This window comes from Condylura cristata, unplaced genomic scaffold, assembly GCF_000260355.1.
Source record: "Condylura cristata isolate star-nosed mole 26May11 unplaced genomic scaffold, ConCri1.0 scaffold00029, whole genome shotgun sequence".
Taxonomy (NCBI): domain Eukaryota; kingdom Metazoa; phylum Chordata; class Mammalia; order Eulipotyphla; family Talpidae; genus Condylura; species Condylura cristata.
In genome coordinates this window covers 1398284-1416853 of record NW_004567130.1, presented here as the reverse complement: position 1 = coordinate 1416853, position 18570 = coordinate 1398284, and the positions used below count along the sequence as shown (strand labels likewise).

Below are 18570 nucleotides of genomic sequence, written 5' to 3'. Positions count from 1 at the left end.
CTGGGCTCAGCCCTTCAGATGACCTGTAGTGCCTCCAGGGAGTCGGCCCAGGATGGAGGCAGGACGTAAGCCGGGCAGTTAGTTTCAGGATGGTCTTGTGGAGGTGAGGGTTCTGGCCACCTTCTGGATGCTTCCTCCATGTGCTAGACCAAGGCCCAGATACTGTTTTGGAGTGCCAGCCCCTTCACGCCCACCCTGCCAGACCTCAGGGGCCCGAGCCTTGGGGGAGGTGGCTGTGAGTTGGCTCTCAGCCAAGCGTCCCCTCCCCGAGGTGAGTCACACCAGGCGGGCCCAGTTCGAGGCACCGGCGACAGCGCAGCGGTTTATAGTCCATGATTCATGGACGGGGGGCCGGGTCAGCCCAGCTAATGGTAGAACCAGAGCTCAAGTGTGCCGCGGTCAGCAGTGGCAGACCCTGTAGACCAAGGGGTGCCGAGAGCCTGAGACCCGGCAGGCTGGGCAGCAGGGCCCTAGAGCGCTCCCTGTGATGGGGGCACCTGCTGGCAGGGGTGGCATGTCTGAGGGTGAGCCTTGTCCCCGGGGCATGCCCCCCAGAGCAGGGAGGGGCAGAGGGCCTCACGCCCACGTGGTCTCTGGTCTTCTAGGGATGGGCCCCAGGAAGGAAAGGTGTGTCCTGGGCGCCCTGCCACTGGCCCCAGGCGTTGGGGTGGGCCCTTCCTCCTGCTTGCTGCTCTCCACTGCTGCTCTCCGCTGGTGTCCGGCCTCCCCACCCTGACCAGGGCCCTCCCCAAGTTGCCTGCCTTTTTCTAGGTTCACATGTCTGCTCTTTCTTGTGCATCTCTTCCTCCTCCTCCACTTCCCATTATTCTGCGTGTCTGTCCCTACACGTGTCTCCATCTATACTCATTTTCAGTCTGCTCCCTTGCCCCCTCCCCACAGCTCTTGGTCTCTTTCCCATCCCCCCTCTCCTCTGTCTGTCGCCACCTCTGCCCCCAACACCCTTCCCCTGGGTCCACCTCTCACTGTTCCTCATCTCCTCCCCTGCCCTCTCTGGCCCGGCTCACTGCAGAGGGACAGGTGACCTTGTTCTTGGTTGCTGTGGGCCTGCCCAGGGGACAGCGCTGACTGGAAGGCGTTCCGGGCAGGACCAGCCAAGAGCGGCCCGAGCCAGGAGTGGGGAGGCACCATGCGCTGCCGTGTCACCTCCCGGCCCAGCTGCCTCCCTGCTGGCAAATCACTCGCCAGTGTCTGGGGACATGTGACCGAGGGGCCAGGTGGCCTGTCCGTGGGCAGTGAGTTAGCGTGCTTGCGCCTGCTCCTGAAACCCCAGCTGGGCCTCTAGCCTTGGGACCGGCCCGGCCGGGATGGACTGTGTCTGGATTGAGGGCTCAGCAAATTCCCCGCTGCTTGGCACAGTTTTGTGCTAAGTGGGGAGACTTCGGGGCAACTCCTCCAGCCCTGTGGCCCCAGCGTCCCAGGAGACACTGTTCTCTGGGAAGGCAGCAAGTGGGGAGCCCAAGGAGGGAGGAGAGGCGGGACTGAGCAAGCTGGGCCTCCATTAGGGAGAAGACAAAGATGGTCTCTTAGGCCATGGTGCAGTTTAGGGGAGCCCGGCTCCCCCTAGCTCCACCAAGGCAGACCACATCCCAGGAAGCGTGGCTGCTGCCGGACACATGTGTGCATAGGGGGCCACGTGGGGACGGCAGTCATCACATCTGGGCATCAGGCATCTCCGGCTGACCGCCGAGTGGGGACATGGTCAGAGTCCAGCCCGGGTGGGCCTGCAGGTGAAAGCTGCTGGGATGGGCCTGCCGGCCCTGCCGCCCACTAGCGGGCTGGCCCAAGGCCCTGCTGAGGCGCTTCCACCACAGCGACAGCAGAGCCAGGCCAAGGAGACCCTCCCCGTGCACAGCAGACCGCGGGCCGGGGCATGAGCATGGCCGCAGGTCTCCGAGGAGGGAGCCGTGTCCAAGGGGCCAACGTGGGTTGGGAGGGAGCTGACCTCTGAGATGGTTTGAGCGACAGAAGGAACCTGCCAGGGCGAGGGACAGCTGTGCAAAGGCCCCAGTGGCCCTTGGGGAGTCGACGGGGCCGGGGGGTGGGCGGGGTGGGCAACACAGGTTGGCTCACTCCACTCCACAGTGTGGATCTCACATTCACGCCCCATGTCAGGTGGGGTCTGAGCCAGGGGTTACACCTGGGCAGCCAGGCATTTGGCCGTGTGCTCGGTGCTGCTTAGTGGGGACACATCTGTTTGCCGGGGGCCCTGGCGAGTGTTTTGCAAACAGCTTTCTAGGGGAGCCCTGAGATGTGCCGGAGGCTGTGGTATAAGTGCACCCCATGCCCCGTCCCAGGCTCCCCGCACGGCGTCACTGCAGGCAGTGCTGGGAAGGGGCACGCCTAGTACGCAGGTAATTCCGAGAACGTGGACGGCAGCCCTGCTGGTGGGACGTGAGGCTTATCCGTGCACTTAGTCCCTCTCCCTGTGAGAACTCCCTTTGTCATAAAGCAAACAGTTCCACTTTCAAGACCTCCGTGTTTGCAGCTGGCCTGCAGAATTCCTGGAAACTGAAGGCCGCTCTGGGCCGGCACGGGCTGCTCAGCCATCCTCTGTTGTGGCCCATGAGGCCGCCATCTGCAGTGTCCCCAGGAGGGAGAGGTGGACTGGACCAGAGGGGAGGGGCGGCCGGTGGTGGCTCCCTGGCTCATACCCTGCTTACCGCAGCTGCGCTGGGCTCCCCTGTGCCCCTTTCCCGCTGCCCAGAGAGGGTCTCATGAGGCCAAACCCCTCTGAGGACTCGCACAGCACATCTCAGTGAAGTGTTTGCTGACTCAATAAATAGTGTGACTGGTGGGGTGGAGGGGCCATCTCTGGATACATTTCTGAGGACCTATCTGCTGAGAAATAAATCTCATCTTCCCCTGATGGCTGACTGTGCCCTTTTAAAACTGTCTCTGGAGCTGCCCATCCTCCCTCTGTCTTCTGCCAAATTTCCTTACAAATGGGCTCCCGTACCCCTTCTCCTGCCCCCTAAGGAAGCCCTGGCAGCCCGCTACACTGGAAGCCTCTTGTATATGTGGGCCTGGGCTTCAGAGCCACCAAGCTCTCCAGCCACGTCCAGTTTGCTGCCCGGTCAGGATAGTCAGTGTCCAAAGGACATACCCCCTCCTTGTTCCCATGGGTGAGGCGAAGGGCCACCATGTTCCTCTCCCGCTACCCCTCCCCTCATGCTGTTCCTTTGCAATTCCATCACACGGCTTTCTCAGCTGAAGGACTGGCTCTCTGTGGTTGGGGACCCCCTCTTCTTTTGGCCTGGTGTCCAGTGGGGGCCGGCCCAGAGTGTACTTGAGGAGGGAATGAACATGTGTGTGGCTGAGACTGGCTTGTAAATGGGGGTTGAAGAGCCCGAGATCCTGGGAGGCTGAGCACCTGACTAGGCTCCTGCTCGGAAATGCTGTGTGTTCTTAGGCGAGTCGCCTAACCTCTGTGTCCTTCTGTTCTATAAATCAGGCTGTTGAGAGAACACAGGTATGAGATGATGTTTGCTGTACTCAGTGAGCATTTCTCAATTTTATCTGTATAATTGTGTTGCCTGCTGGAGGCTCAGTAGCTGATTGCTTGTCCAGGACTCCCTTACGGATTAGAATTAACCATAGGTCTGGTCAGGCTCTCAGCAGAGCTATGCTGTAATTTGGGGGCACGTTCCTCATTGGCCTGTGCAGGAACCCGACACGGGCCTGGCAGAGCGCAGGTGGACACTCACGGTGTGTGCCAGTCACTTGAGTCGAGTCTGGCTCCTGGCCCTCCTCCAGGCTCACGGTGTCATCTGCTGTCTGCCCCGAGGTCCCAGCTATGTTTCGTGCAACAATTTTGAGTGGGGTCCGGGACCCAGCATCAGTGGCCTTCCTGGGGAGCTGCCTAGGAATGCAGAGTCTCAGGCCGGGCCCTGGGCCTGTGGCGTCAGGACATTGTTTCCCTGGTACCCCTGAGTGACCTGTATGTGCATGCAGCTGAGGGGGCTGGTCTGGAGCAGGTGGGCTGCAGCTGGCTGGCGCCCCTAGTCTCGGGCGCGCTCTGTGGCTTGGGAACCGGTTTCACTGGCTGGCAGCTGTACCTGAGCTTCACCTCCAGGCTGCTTCATGCTGCCTGCCAGGGGGCTCACGGAGCAACTGTCCAGTCATTGCAGAGACCAAGGGACCCCACCCAGGCTCCCAGTCTAAAGCTCTGGTTCCCCGCTTGCCTCTTGGAATAACTTGGAAATTTTAACTACTGGGCTTTACCCCAGTATTCTGCCCTGATTGGTGTGGGTGGGACCTGGGCATCATGACTTCCCGGGCCACTCCTTAGTGGTCTATGTGTGTGCCACCCCCATGCCCCCTTCAGGGAAACCCCAATAACTTTGCTTTGGCTGTGCCATTGGGAGGGCACCCTGGAGGCGCTGAAACTGCAGGCCAGTGCCTGGCGCACACACCCCAGCTCTTTTTACGGCCGGTGCTGTGATGTGGGTGACTGTGGGGCGGGGGTTAGGGGCCTGCTGGGCCCTAGCCAGCGCTCGGAGAGCCTTGAATGGCCAAGGGTGGGGATGCCGCAGAAGCCCATCCCTGAGTCCCGGGGTCACGGCAGGTTGCCTTTGTCATCACCAGAGGCGCTGGGTGACAGATGCGCTGTGCGGTGACTAGGGACATCAGTGGGGCGCCTCAGTGAAGGGTGTCTCGTGGGCGCCCACACCCTCTGTGGGGCTTTTCAAGAATATGGCAGGGAGGATCACCTGCTGGAGGCTCTCAATTCAGGTGGGGTGCGGGGTGCAGGCCAAGTCACAGTGCGTGGGTGCTGTGAGGGGGCATGTGCTTCTGCCAGACATTCTGGGGGCAGGCAGTGCCCTGCTGGAACACCCTGTGCTGTGGCTCAGGAGCTGACCCCTAAGCCTGGGACCCTGGCCAGTGCTGGGGGAGGGGTGGGGAAGGCCTGGCCAGTGCTGGGGGAGGCCTGGCCAGTGCTGGGGGAGGGGTGGGCAAGGGGTAGCTGCAGCTTGGAGGGCCCTCTGCCTGGGCGATGCCACAGGCCCCACAGGCCCTGCAGTTGGAAAGCCCCAACCCTCCTGTGCCCTGGCCTTGGGGCTCCTGCTGTGTGGAAGTTAGGCCAGTCTGACAGGTGAGGGAGCCGGCCACGCCAGGCCCCCCAGACCCTGGGTCCTGGTACCTAATTCCTGTTGGCCCCCCTCTGCCCAGGCCAGGGCCCTGTGGAGTTGGACCCTCATTGGAAGCAGCTGGAAGCCTCTCCCTCCAGTACTGCAGGGCAGCCCTCCCCTGCCATCCTGCATCCTGCTGGGGTAGCTGTGCTGTAGGGGTTCCACACCCCCCACACACACCCCCACAAACAAATCAGGGGGCCTTGGGGAAGGGGAAGGTCTGGACCAGGAATGCTGCTTTGTCCCAGGGTCCTAGAATACCTCCTGTGGGCTGCCAGGCAGCAGCCAGCCTTGGGCTGTGTTGGGGGAGGGGGTTGGGGTAGCAGGGCTGTGTTGGGGGGAGGGAGCTGGCCAGGTGGCCTCTAACCAGCCTGCAGGGCTCACACAGCTATGGGCTCTGACGGGCTGTGTCCATTCTTAGCCCAGTGGGATGGAAAGAGGCTGGGGTGTGGCGGCTTCTGCGGCAGGGAGAACCCTGAGAATCTTGTGTGTCTTACAAGAAACCAGGTGGGCAGAGGAGAAGTCTGGCGTGGGAGCAGGAGAGGCTCTACCCTGCCTGCCTGCGAGGGGGCAGCCAGCCAGCCCTGCCTCACCTGGTAGGAGATGAAAGCACAGCAGCACCCTTGATCTCTGTGGAGGCGGCCTGCTCTCCTCCCTCTGGGGCCTGACGGGAAGGAAACCAAGCTAGAGCGGAGCCCAGGCCTCATCCCCAGCACAGCACCCTCAGATGGGCAACTGGGGACACTCCGCCAGCCCATCTTAGGGACATGGAGAGTGAGGCAGGGAGAGGTGACTGGGCTCTGTCCGGGTGGGGCCGGGGTGTCAGAGGTGTGTCCCGCAGCTCCCTGCGCACCTGCCGCGGCTGAACAGGCGCGGCCTCTGCCCAGTCACATTAGCAAGGTCCTGGCTGCGGGCTCCCACTTGGCGCCCTCCGCTCCCGGTGCGGTGCTGCCAGGTGCCAGGTGCTGCCTCACCTGCCCTCTGTGTTCTCTCTCCCGTGCGCTCCTGGGACCTGGCAGCAGCAGCAGCAACAGCAGCAACAGCAGCAGCAGATGCCCCGGAGCAACCAGGAGGAGAAAGATGAGAAGGAGAAGGAGGCCGAGAAGGAGGAGGAGAAGCCAGACGTGGAGAACGACAAGGAGGAACTGATCAAGTAAGGCCGAGGGGCTGCCCAGCGCAGCCGGGTGGGCAGGGGCGTTTGCTCCTCCAGACCCGGCCCCCTTGCAGAGGTGCGGCGTGGAGACTTGGCGATGTGGCGTCTACAAAAATTGCCTGCCGGGAAGGGAAGCATTTTCTGCTCTGTCTCTGACAGCCCCCTTCCGGAAGCCCACGCCTCCCCCCTCCCTCTCCCCTCTCCCCGTCTGTCTCAAACCCTCTGTAGGCCTCAGAGACTGATAGCGCCTTTGAGCTCTACTCCTGAGCTATGAAATCCGGCAATGACTTTGGAGCTCTGCCGTGATCTCCCTCCCCTCCTGTCTCCCCAGGGGCTGGCGGGGAGGGCTTAAGGGGGGAATCAGAGGCGCTCCGAGGACTGGTAGGCAGGCAGGCTGGCGCCTCATCTTCGGAGGTAGCCATGCCCGCCGCGTGAGTTCAGGATCAAGGCAGGGCCCCCGAGGCGAGGCCGTGACAGCCTCCAGCGCCTGGCCTGCCCGGGGTGAGTGCAGCCTGGTGGGGGGGCGGGCACGCCATGCCAGGTACCTGGAATGGGCTCAGGAATGTGGCTTCAAAGAACATCTGGCTTCCTTGCACCCCCGCTCTGGGCCCCAGACGTTCCAGCAAAGCCTTCAGGAAGATGAATGGGAAGGCGGAGGTGATAAATCTAAGGAGGTGATAAATCTAAGCGGCCCCGCAGTAAACGCCCCGAGTAGACGCCCAGCACCTGCTTCTGAGAAAGCTGGGACTGAGGTCGCATGTGCCCCCACACACCTGGCTGGGAGTCCTGGCCCACGCACCCAGCCCACAGTGGCCTCGTTCACGGCTGCCAGCCATAGCCGGGCAGTGCGTCGGGGTCTCGCAGACAGACGGCAGAGAGGTGTCGTGTGTGGCGTGGGAAACAGTCTTGGGGTAGCCAGCCCCTCACCGCGCGGGAGTGAAACAGCCTGGGTTAGCTACCTGCAGCCCACGCCCCCTTCTGGAGACCCGTCATGAGGCCACCAGCACGCGCCTGCGTTTTGCTAAGTAGCTGGTCCCGCAGCCCACATTCCCCTGCGTGGCCGCGGCCCCTGCCCTCAGCCCGTCCCTCTTTCCAGCATCTAATTTGTCCTGCAGAGCTGGTGGCCAGATCCCCTCCTCCCCCTTTCCTCCACCCCGCCCTGCTGCTGAAAAGCAGGTCTCCTGCAATTGCTGCCCTGTCACCCCGCTGGCCTTTAGAGAGAAGACGGATGACACCTCTGGGGAGGACAATGATGAGAAGGAGGCAGTGGCCTCCAAAGGCCGCAAAACCGCCAACAGCCAGGGGAGGCGCAAAGGCCGCATCACGCGCTCCATGGCCAACGAGGCCAACAGCGAGGAGGCCGCCACCCCCCAGCAGAGCGCCGAACTGGGTGAGCTACGGTGGGGGCTGCGGGCAGGGGGTGTGGGCTGGGGCAGGCCCTTTCTGCCCTGCATCCCAGGGTCCTGTCTGCACGGGGCGAGCCCTTCAGTGACATTGTGGGCGGGAAGAGTCACCGCAGAGGGGCAGGGACTCTCAGCCCTCGTTATCCCGGAGCAGGACAGCTCCTGTGAGAGCCCAGGTGCTGGCTTTGTTTTTAAAGCAGGAGGTCTGGCTGTTCTTGGCCAGCCAGTGGCTACAGCTGTCCCCCTACTATAGGTGTTGGGGGTACCTGTCTGGGTTTCTCCTGCTCACAGGCATCCACCCCCCAGGGGCTCCGACTCCCAGGGCCTGGAACAAGCAGAACCAAGTAGCAGTTCCCAAGTTCAGCCACAGGGGGGCAGCCGACTTGTGTCTGTCCTCTGTACCATTTTGGCTCCTCTGGCCCCCTGGCCCATCCAAGGGCCCGAGTTGCTTGGGCAGAGGCCCAGGCACGGGGATGACTTCCCAACATGGAATGTGGTGGAGGTGATGTTTCCTGTCTCCCAACTGTCCACCTTCCTCACACCTATGCCATGCTGGGTACCTGATCATGGAATGTGGTGGAGGTGATGTTTCCTGTCTCCCAACTGTCCACCTTCCTCACACCTATGCCATGCTGGGTACCTGATCATGGAATGTGGTGGAGGTGATGTTTCCTGTCTCCCAACTGTCCACCTTCCTCACACCTATGCCATGCTGGGTACCTGATCTGTCTCCTGTGGCAGGTAATCTGTACCCACTTCATAGATGGACAGTTGGGGGCTTAGAGTTGCCTCCATAAAGTCACAGAGTGAGGCAGGATCAGCTCCGTTAGCCACACATCCCTGGTGGCCCCCCAGGCTTCTCCCAGCCGTCCCTAGGTGACGGTGTGATTGGATGCTAGGGCAGGAGGGCTTCCAGAGCATGCTGGTGTGCCTGGCTTTTGGGGAAGCTCCTCTGGCCCTCCAGGCTGATTTTGGAGCTGGTCTCTAAGGTGGACAACAAGCCCTGGGCGTCCAGTAGGAAGGAAGCAGGAACGGTGGTAAGCCCTAGAGGTGGGCCCCAGCAGGGGCGGGGCTACCCCTTGGAGTAAGGGTGTTATTCCCTCTCCTGATCGAACTGCTCATTCACCTTCCCCACCCCGCCCTGTCAGAACCTTCTTCAGTGGTCAGCCAGCTTTTGTCAAGTGCACATTCTGGGCCAGGTGCTGTCCAGCACCCAGTCCAGGAAGCTGGCCGGCATGAGGCTCCCCCTCAGGTCACCCTGGGCCACCCTGGGGAGCCTCAGGAGAGGAAGGTTCACAGTCCTGTCCTGACAATGCCTGGGTCACTGTCCTCAACGCCAGGCCGGCCCTTCCCACATGACAGGCGAAGCCCACCCTGGGTGTGACCGGGGTGTCCAGTCTCCGCGGGGCAGGCTTGTCGCCCCGAGGATGATTGGCGGTGCTACCGCTGGAGTGGAGGCCCTGACTTCAGAGGTGGAAGCCAGGGATGTCACTGGCCACCCCCCAATGCCGCCGTGAGGCCATGCTCACCTGAAGTGCCCACCCCTGTGTACACACTCACCGTGGCCCAGTTGGGAGCACAAGAGGCAGCTGTCACCACCCAGCTCCCTGCAGTGAGGGCGACTGGCCGACGCTGCTGCCAACTATCCTTGTCTTCCTCTCAGCTTCCATGGAGATGAACGAGAGCTCCCGCTGGACCGAGGAGGAGATGGAGACGGCCAAGAAAGGTGAGGGTCTCCCAGCGTTAGTGTGCCTGGCGGACGTGCGTCGTCTCTGAGCAGGCAGTCTCCGGCACCCCAGCCCCGTGGGCCTTCTCCACGGGGCCTGGGGCCTGTGTGTGGCGTGGCCTCGGGGTCAGCCACCTGGGCTGTGGGTGGCGGAGAGGCTCCACCATGGGGCTCAGGGCCAAGCTGCTCCCGCCTGGCTGTCCCGCCTGCAGGTTCTGTCTCGGTTGGCCATGGAGAGGCGAGAAAACAGACAGATGGTCCCAGAGTGGGCCGTGCGAGCGGGGACACCTGTGCCAGTGCAGGGGACCTGGCAGGGGGCTGAGACTGGAGACCCTGGCCCCAGCCCCGACACGTGGGTGAGGGGCGTGAGGAGGGAGGCTGTGGCTTCCCCAGGTCGGATCTAAAGCTGGGGCCCCAGGGCTGGAGTGAGGCGGCCCCAGCTCTGGACACTGCGACTCAGGCTTCAAGCCCCCAGGGTTCAGGACCTGACCAGGGGCAGCCCCAGGCCAAGCAGGCCCACCACGACCCTGGCCTCCCGCACGGCTCACCCCTGCTGCCCTCCGCGGCCTCGCCACTGCTCTGGCTGTGGCCGTGCTGCCCTGACTCGAGGTTCGAGCTCTGCTTTCGCAGGTCAGAGCTGGCTGGGTGTGGCGCGGCCTCTGCTGGCCAGCTGGGGCACTGGCAGCTGCCCAAGAGGCCACACTGTTACCTCTCATGGCTCCTGGTGTGGCTCTCACTGGGAGGTGCCCAGAGGCTTTACTGAGGGGGCGGGATCTCCCCCCTTTTATTAAATTCTCCTCAAGCACACAGAGCATACTTGACCCCTGCAGCCCCCTGAAAGGCCACAGCTCCATCTGTAGTGTTAGTCACTTCCGTGATGCCATTGAGGCCTCGCCACTGTCCAGGTCAGGACTTCCATTCGCTCCGCACAGGAACCCGCACCCCCAGACCCTGCCAGCCCCTCGCATCCACTCGGTCTCTGACTTTGCCCATTCGGCGCCAGGAGGGACTGTTACCCCTGCACGCCTGGCTCCCCACTCAGCATGCCTACAGGGCACCTGTTTTTGTGGGATCTGATCTGGGGACTCACTGTGCCCTGTGGTCTGTCTTTCCCTCCCTTGACGGGCGCCACCTTGGGGCACCTCCAGGGCCTGGTGACCGTACGTGTGCGCGTAGACCCTGACGACAGCAGGCCACACCGGGCCCCGAGAGCATCCCTCGGCCCTCGCGGTGGCTTCTGTGGTCACACAGCCCCTTCCTGGGTCCTTCCCGTTGCCTGGGAACTGGAGCTAGCAGCTCCTCTGGGACGCGGAGGGGCGGGTGGCTGCGCGGAGCACTGGCTGAGTGGCGCTTGCCCACTCTCTGGAGGTTGGTCCTCAGGGGCGCCGGCCTCAGTTAGCTCATCCCGGGCCCTGTCTGTGGAGACGGAGTGGAGCGCCAGTTGGGGGCACGCCCAGGCCCTGCTCGGTGACATTTGGGATAATGCGCGGAGCGCTGCGTGGGGGCCGTGGACGACAGCAATCTGGACAGCTACCGCCCAGGGTGGCACTGACGGCGGCGTGTCTCCAGAGGGGGCGAGGTGACGCAGGAGGCTGGCAGCGCCCACAGACTCAGGAGGCGGGGGTGGGAGGCCAGCAGTGTTCTGCTGCCCCCTGCCCAGCCCCCGGAAAGCCAGGAAAGAGCCCAAGAACCGGCTCTGCCTGAAGCAGGTGGTACCCACTCTCCTCCCAGGCATCTGACCAACGTAGGGGCTCGCCCTGTGGGTGAGTCAGCCTTGGTCCTTCATTGGGAGTCCAGGAAAAGCACCCAGGGCTTGCTGGAGCTTATGTGGGAGCCCCTTTCCAGCTCCCCACACTTGAAGGAGGGACTGCAGGGACCCCCACCCCAAAAGAAACCAGATCTTGGCCTCTGGATCTTGTAGCTGTGTGACCTCAGGCAAGTCAGCCAACCTCTCTGTGCTGCTTCCTTGTTTGTGCTGTGGGTGTCAGAGTGTTCCAAGCAGTGTTAGTTTCTGGGACTGCGGCAGCGAAGGACAGCCTTAGGGGCTTCGGAACAAGGGTAGTTACCCTTCCCACCCCGTTCTAGAGCCACGAGTCTGGCACCGCTCGGGCCTCATGCCCTCTGCATATCGACTGTGGGCTGGAGTAAGATGACACTTTAAGAAGGTTCCACATTCTCCCCCATGGAAGGGAGGACCTTGGGCTGACACCCAAAGCCGGGAGTAATGAGTAACCCTAAGTAACGCCGTGGAGTACTTCTAAGCACTTCTGGGTGCCAGCAGCCGCCGGACGCTTTATGTGTGTCAGGTCACTTCGTCACCAGCAGCCTGGTGGGGCCAGGTGCTATTATTCCTCTATTCAGATAAGGAAACTGAGACCCAGAGAGCTTCCTGCGGTCAAACAGCTTAAGTGGTGGAGATGGGAATTGAACCCTGGTACTCTGCTTACTAAGTGGGAACGGGATGGGTCGAATGAGCCCGTCCACAAGCCTGGCTTCCGTTGATTTGGTAGTGAGCCAGAGAAGGGCATCCCAACGCAGGGAAAAGCACGTCCGAAGGCCCCGTGGCCAAGCAAGAAGCTACAAAAACCCAGGAAAGGATGGGGAAGGGAAGAAGGCGAGACCACTGCACCCCTGGCCTTGGCAGCCCCTGGCCTTGGCAGCCCCTGGCCTTGGCAGCGTGGGGTAGAATTCTTTGCTCTAGGAGCTTGGGGGCGGGGGGGGGCGGTGTGGCATGGGGACGGGGATCCTTGGATGCAGAGGTGCAGGGGCCCCAGTGTTCAGGTGGGCCTGCCCCGTGTGCTTGGCGTCGGGGCTGCCGCTCTGCGCTCTGGGCCTGGGGCCTGAGCCTGAGCAGAGTAGCCTCCCCGGAACGGTGCAGCCCCAGGGAGCTGGCTGTCCGCCCTCGGGCCCAGTGCCATGCCGGGCTGGAGGGGCAGCCCAGGCTCTGCGCTGGGATGTGAGACTCCAGTTCCCCTGGGAAAGGTCAGCCTGGCGTGGCTCGGAGTCCTGACCTAGCGGTGCGGGAGGCCCAGGCGCTGCTGGTGGTTCCTCCCAGCCCCCACCCCCTCTCTGAGGGCAGGGTGCCAGCTGTGGAGGGTGGGGAAGCCCCTGTCACCGTCACAGGCCAGGAACAGGCACCGGCCCAGCTGTAGTCTGCCAGCCCCTCCCTGGCCTCAAGTGGCCTGCCTAGGGAGGGGACAGAGGACAAGGGGAGGTGCTGGAGGAGGAGCTGCAGGGCCCATTAGGCTTGAGGGGGCGGGGGGGTGCAGGCTGACCCCAGCTGCCTACCCAGCCGCCCGCTTTCACGGACAGTGGGGAGAAACCACTAATCGCTGGTTTCTCCACTGAGCTTGTTTACACCACGGCTTGATAGTTGTGCAGAGTAAAAGTCTCAGGGAGTGGAAGGGAGGTGTGAGCCCCAACTGGAGAGCCTGGAGGCGTCCCAGGCATGTGTGCAGCCAGCCTCAGAGCCTTGTGCCCCCCTCGACAGGAGCTGCCAGGGTGCACAGCCTAGACGACAGGAACACATCCCCCAGGCCTGTGACGGGCAGTGTGTTCTGGGGCTCAGGTGCGGGGCTGCCAGCTGTGCACCCCCAGTGGCTCATGCACCTGTTCAGGGTATAGGTGTCAGGGCCCAGCAGGAGGCAAGGCCAGTGACAGGCGGGTGTCATGGCTAAAGACTGTCTGGAGGGACCACGCGGCACCCCAGGCCGCCCTGGGGCTGGATGGAGAGAGGGGCCCTCAAGCATCATGGTTGGGCCCGTCACCCCCAAACTTGAACACTCTAGGGAGGATGCCAGGGTAGTTCTTCAGGAGAAAGTCAGGTTATCTTCATGAACCCCCGAGTCAGGCAGACACAGGGGCCAGTCCAGATCCTTCTCTTGTTCCTTGTTAGTGCCCTTGAGGCGAAATCCAGGGTTTCCCAGGCCACCTTGCTCCAGGAGTCACGTGCCCACGTGGTCCCTCCAGGGGCCAGTGCAGCAGTGCCCCCCATCCCTGGTCTGGTACTTTGCATGGATTACCTCCTTATTCCTCCCTGCAGACCCAGCAGCCACCCCCCACCCCCACCCTGCTCCCCAACAGCCACAGGTGTGCACACTCATTTCCCCCCCCCACACAAGTACACACACTTGTGCTTTGCAGATTAGAAAACTGAAACCCGAGGACAGTGAGGAGAAGGGTTTGTCTAGCAGGTACCCCAGCTCTGTGGGCCGGGAAACCCGGCGTGGCGGCACCACCGGCGACTGCCCGTCTCCATCAGCGCGTGCCTCAGCATGCTCTGAGGAGACGTGGCATCCCACAACCGTCTCCGATTTGCAGATACGACTGCTAGCACAGAGGTGATAGGCGGGGAGGTTGTTTTCCAGAGTGAAGTCAGGAGGTTTGAGCCCCAGTGCAGGCGTGAGGCTGTCCCGTTGGGACTGCGGTGTCAGCCCCGGCAGCTCTGGCTCTCAGGCGGCGGATGGCGGCCCCCCGGAGGACTGGCCACGTCGACCCCCCCAGGGCTTGGGGTTTCTGAAACAGGGAAGTGGCGTGACTCAGGCGAAGTCTGCTGGACGTTCCTCCCTCCTTTGCTAGTGTTTTGGGCAGAAAATTTTGTTTCGTAAACTGAAGTTTCTTTTGGAAGTGGTGGTCTGGGGGAGCCGCTCGCAGGCAGGAGGGCCTCGGAGCTGGGTGGAGCTGGCCGGGGTAGGGGGGTGCCAGCACTCTTCCTGGGAAGGGGGTGTTGGTTTCCAGAGAGCGCAGCCGAGACCTCCCCAGCCTGCAGAGGGATGGCAGTGGGCTGCTGTTTATCTGAGCTGCCTGCTGGTTGTTGGTGCAGGTTTGCAGCCCCTCAGGGGAGACAGCTGGGACCCCAGCTGAGGGAGGAATCCAGACAGGAACATGGTGGGGACAGAGGCGTCTGGGGTGACTCACGGCTCCCGTGAGAACAGATGGCGCTTTGGAAGCTCCCCAAAGGGGTGCCCCTGGCGGCCCCTCAGGCGCAGTTCCCCACTCTAGGAGGCGCACCCCAGCAGCCCTGCGGTCACCCCTGCTCCTTCGCCTCCTTCTCCACTGACTCAGACCCGCTGGCTTGACTTCCTGTCTTGGTCAATTTCACTTCCTAGTTCCTGCCCCCTGACTCTTCAGAATGAAACTCCTTCCTTAGAAATTTGAAGTGGGGTCGGGGAATGCAGACCGCAGGGGACGTTGGCAGGACCTGTGTGTCTGGGCACCAGAGCAGTGTGTGTGGGCACGTCCCTGGGCACCAGAGACGGCCACTGCCTCTGGCCTCTTCTGGAAGGCCTCTCGCTTCTTGGGAATCCCTCCCAGAGAAGCCGCGGACTGCCCAGCTGGGCCCCAAGCTCAGATGCTGGGGTGTCCGGAGCTTTGTTCACATCTCAGTGCCTGGCATGTTTGGGTGCAGGTACTGGAGCCCATGAACTGTAAAGGAAAGCTAATTTGGGGGAGTAGGAAGTTATCTGGAGTTACGTAAACTGGGTCATGGCAGGGTGGCTTGGGGGACAGCTCTGGAGAGTTGATCACAAGAGGCTTCTCTGGGGAGAGGCTGCTGGAGCAGAGAGCTGGGGGGTGGGGGTGGGGAGCAGGTGGACCTGTGGGAAAGCCAGTTAGCGGGCACAGCCAGTGCAGATATCCTGGGGCACGTCCAAGGCCTGGACCGAGAGGTGCCCCTGGCTGGAGCAACGAACAGGGGGAGGTAGACAGCTGCTGGCAGGGGCGGGCCCAGCCGGCCGGGCCTCGGGAGCTGTGGACTCCATCCCAGGAGCACTGGGCTGTCATCGGGACACTGTCAGCGGCGGCGTGACAAAGTCGCACTGGCTCCCTCGGGCCTCCCTCAGGAGAATGGCTGGTGGGACTGTGATGGAAAGCTGTGGGTCTTTCACACAGTTGGGATCGGGTGTAGGTGGAAGGTGGGGGGCACGGGCCAGGGAACAAGGCACTTTGGAGGTGCCTGTTGCTCCTTAGGATGGAAGAGCGGAGGGCTTAAGGGGCAAGCGGGTCAGTGAACCCGGAGCTGGAGAAAACAGTTGTGACCTGAACTGCGCTCCAAAGTTCGACTCAGTTAACTTTCAACCCAGCGGGAGCTGTGGGCCATCAGCAGCAGGTGTTTGCCCGTCCCTAGGCAGACCCGCTTGACAGGGCCGGGGCCTGGGGAGAGGGAAGCCCCGCCGGTGCCCTGAGCCCCCTGGGTGGCTGAGAGCCCATGGGCACTCCACACACCCCTCTCCCCCGTCAGCCCCTTCGGAAGGCCCCTTTGCTCGCCTGCGCCAGCCCGGCGCTGCCCACCCACAGCCCAGGGAGGCGTGCGCAGCCCCTCCCTGGGCCCGGCCAGGGGCCCTGGCCGTGGCAGCCTCGGCCGGTGAGGGCAGACCGCAGGTGGGCCTGGCGGGGCTCAGGGCGGGAGGCTGTTTGCTCCCGTCTGCGGGTGGAGAGGCTCTGTTTTTCTGAACCCTCATCTGTTCTTACCGCTGCTGACGCCGCCACCGCCACGGATGGGGAGAGAGGGAGGGGGAAGCCAGTGCCAAGTTGGCCCGCCCCTTCCGAACCTGGGCTTCTGCCACGCTCCCCCGCCCGCCCGCCTGCTCCGCGAGCCTCTGTCTGGAGGTCACATTCAGTCCTGACGCGTCTCCTGGGTCAGACAGCAGGAAGATCCAGCCGAGCCCAGCACGCAGCTGCCGGGCACCACCTCGGACTTGGGCCTGGAGGTTTCACCCGGCAGGGGCTTCGGGGGTCCTGGAGGCCCCCAGCTAGCCCTCCTTGCCTAGCACCCACAGCTGAGCACGCTGGTGCCTGGAGGAGCTTCGGACTCTGTGCCCTGGTGACGCCTGGCACGGGGCACCGAGCGCACAACTGACCACTTCCCGCCCCCGTCCTGAAGGGCACCTCTCCCAGCCGCAGCTGCGGGGGCCGCGTGGGGGGGCGGCGGCTGGAGGAGCCCTGGCCACCACGGGCCAGCCGCGGGAGCTGCTTCCCCGCCCTTCACTGAGCCAGCCTCCGCCCGCCAGCCCGCCTCCCCTCCCTCCCTCCCTCCCTCTGAGCCTTTGGACAAGAAGGATGTGAGGCTGAGCTGAGCCTGAGCAGACGCCAGCCAGAGCCTCGCAGAGCCGCCGGCACCGCGGCCGCCCAGCCTCCGCCTCCCGCCCGCTGCTCCAGCCGCTCCCTGGAGCATCCTCCAAGCCCTATGTTTCCGGAAAACTTGGCCGAGGGGGAGACGCAAATGAGAGGATGTGAGTCGCCCTGGGGAGTGGGCTGGGGGGAGGCGACAGAGACCGGGCTGTGGCCGTCAGGCAGCTGGGGTAGGGGACTTGGGAGTTCTGTGCCGGTGGGGTCCCCCGCCTTCCCGGGGCGCCCTCTCGCCTGGCCCTCTGACTGGGCTCTCCAAGGAGGGCAGGGCCTGGGTCTGCGCTCGGGGCTGGCCTGGAGCGTCTCCGTCGGTGTGTGTTCAGAGGTGCTCTCTCCATGTGGTGCCTGGTGTTGGGGGCTGTGGGGGTCTTTCAGCTGGTCTGAGTTGGGCGGGCCCTAAGGTACCACGGGGCTGAAGTACTTCTTCCAGTGCCCAGCAGCCTTAGTCCCAGGCTCCCAGACAGGAGCCAGGAGGTGCCTGGGGCCTCTGTGCCTGCCCCAGGGACCCTGGCCAGCCAGAGGAGGACACAGCCCTGCACGTGGCCACGAGGGAAACTGAGGCTCCGAGACAGAAGGGATGGGGAAGACCACACGGCTTGCCCGTTCGGGGTTCTTTCAGAAGCCGCACGATTTTAGGAAGGACTGGGTGCTCCCCCCCACCCCCATCTGCTCCTGCTGCTCCCACGAGTAGAGATGATTAGGTGATTAGAACCCCAAGCCCCAACCGGACTCCAGGCCACCTCCTTATTTATTTGTTGAGTTTGGAAATGCCAACCTCCTGGGGGCCAGTCCCCCCACCCCCGGAGGCCCAGATGGGAGACCCGCCCCCGCCCGCCCAGGGTTCCGGCCTGGCGTGTTTGCCTGGGCAATCTTGGCCCCGGCGGGGGAAATATAAATAAACCCGCGTCCCCGTCGTCCTCCGCCAGGTCCGTGGAAGTGGCAGCTGCTGCTGGCGCGGGCGCAGGGAAAGGTCAGGGGCCGGGTTACACTTGATCCCACAGCCCGGCCCTCCCCTCCACGCCTGTCCTTGAGGAACCCTGCCGAGCTGCCGTGGAGCCACGTGGCTCCGGGGCCTCTGCAGGAAGCAGGTGCCTGCCGTCCGCACCACCCCACCCTGCTGGGTCTAGAGGGGAGCTGGGTGCCCAGTCTGCTGGCTCCCGGGTCCATCCCACAGCCTGGGAGGCACTGGACCCACTGTCCGAGCCCCCCACCCCCTGCCCTGGGGGCTGCTGGCCGGCAGAGATGAGATGGAATCACGCCTTGGGAGGACTCGGCCAGCCCCGGTTGCTTGGGCCCGCGACGGTGCCTGCTGGGCTGTGCTGTGCTGCTGCCGTGCCCCAGCGTGTCAGCGCTGGCGTGGCGTGAGCCGCCCACGCTGGAATGAATGAATGAACGAAGAATGAATGAGAGGAAGTGCGGGCACGCAGAGTGCCGACTCCCCAGGCTCATGTGCCCCGCCAGTCTGCCTCCGTAGCCCTGCTGCAGCGTGATCCGATTCCAGGAAAATGGCCTGAAACTTGGTTCTGGGAAGCTTTGCCTTAGTCACTGCAGGTCTGGCCCCCGGCTCCGGCTGCCGTGTTTCCTAACCACCTGGCGCCCCCCCGGGCAGCTCACCTGCATGCAGCCTCTGAGGGGCCAGTCCTGCTCGGTGGCCCCTGGAGGTCTGGAGCCCGCCTCCAGCTCCCCCAGCCCCAGCCTCCTGGAAGTGGGCGTCCGACCAGCCGGGCTGACCCTGTACAAGCTGCCAGTACTGGCAGATGAGACATCGAGGGAGCCTGCGTGTGCCTGCGTGTGCTGGAGCTCAGCGGGCAGCTGGCCCAGGACCTGGGTCTCGAGTCACCCCAGGAGACAGTGGGGGGCCGCGTCTCTGCCTTGTCCAAGGCGTTGAAAGCTGGAGGGAGGGGCGCAGGTCTGGTCGGACTTTGTGGGAATGGAGGGGACTTTATGACCTTGTGTATGTATGGGATAGGGTCTGTCTCGGTTAGTTCCTGGGGTTTCTCCCCACATCAGAAG

The 18570-nt window shown here is 63.4% G+C and overlaps 1 protein-coding gene across 1 annotated transcript in view; it reads left to right on the top strand.

Annotated features, from left to right (window-relative positions):
* The window catches only part of NCOR2 (nuclear receptor corepressor 2), a 170433-nt gene that overhangs the window by 107463 nt on the left and 44400 nt on the right, over positions 1–18570 (top strand). Inside the window, exons 17-19 of the mRNA XM_012730934.1 lie at positions 6170–6303; positions 7521–7693; positions 9370–9432. Coding sequence (XP_012586388.1) covers positions 6170–6303; positions 7521–7693; positions 9370–9432 — 370 coding nt within the window. The remainder of the gene's footprint in view (positions 1–6169; positions 6304–7520; positions 7694–9369; positions 9433–18570) is intronic.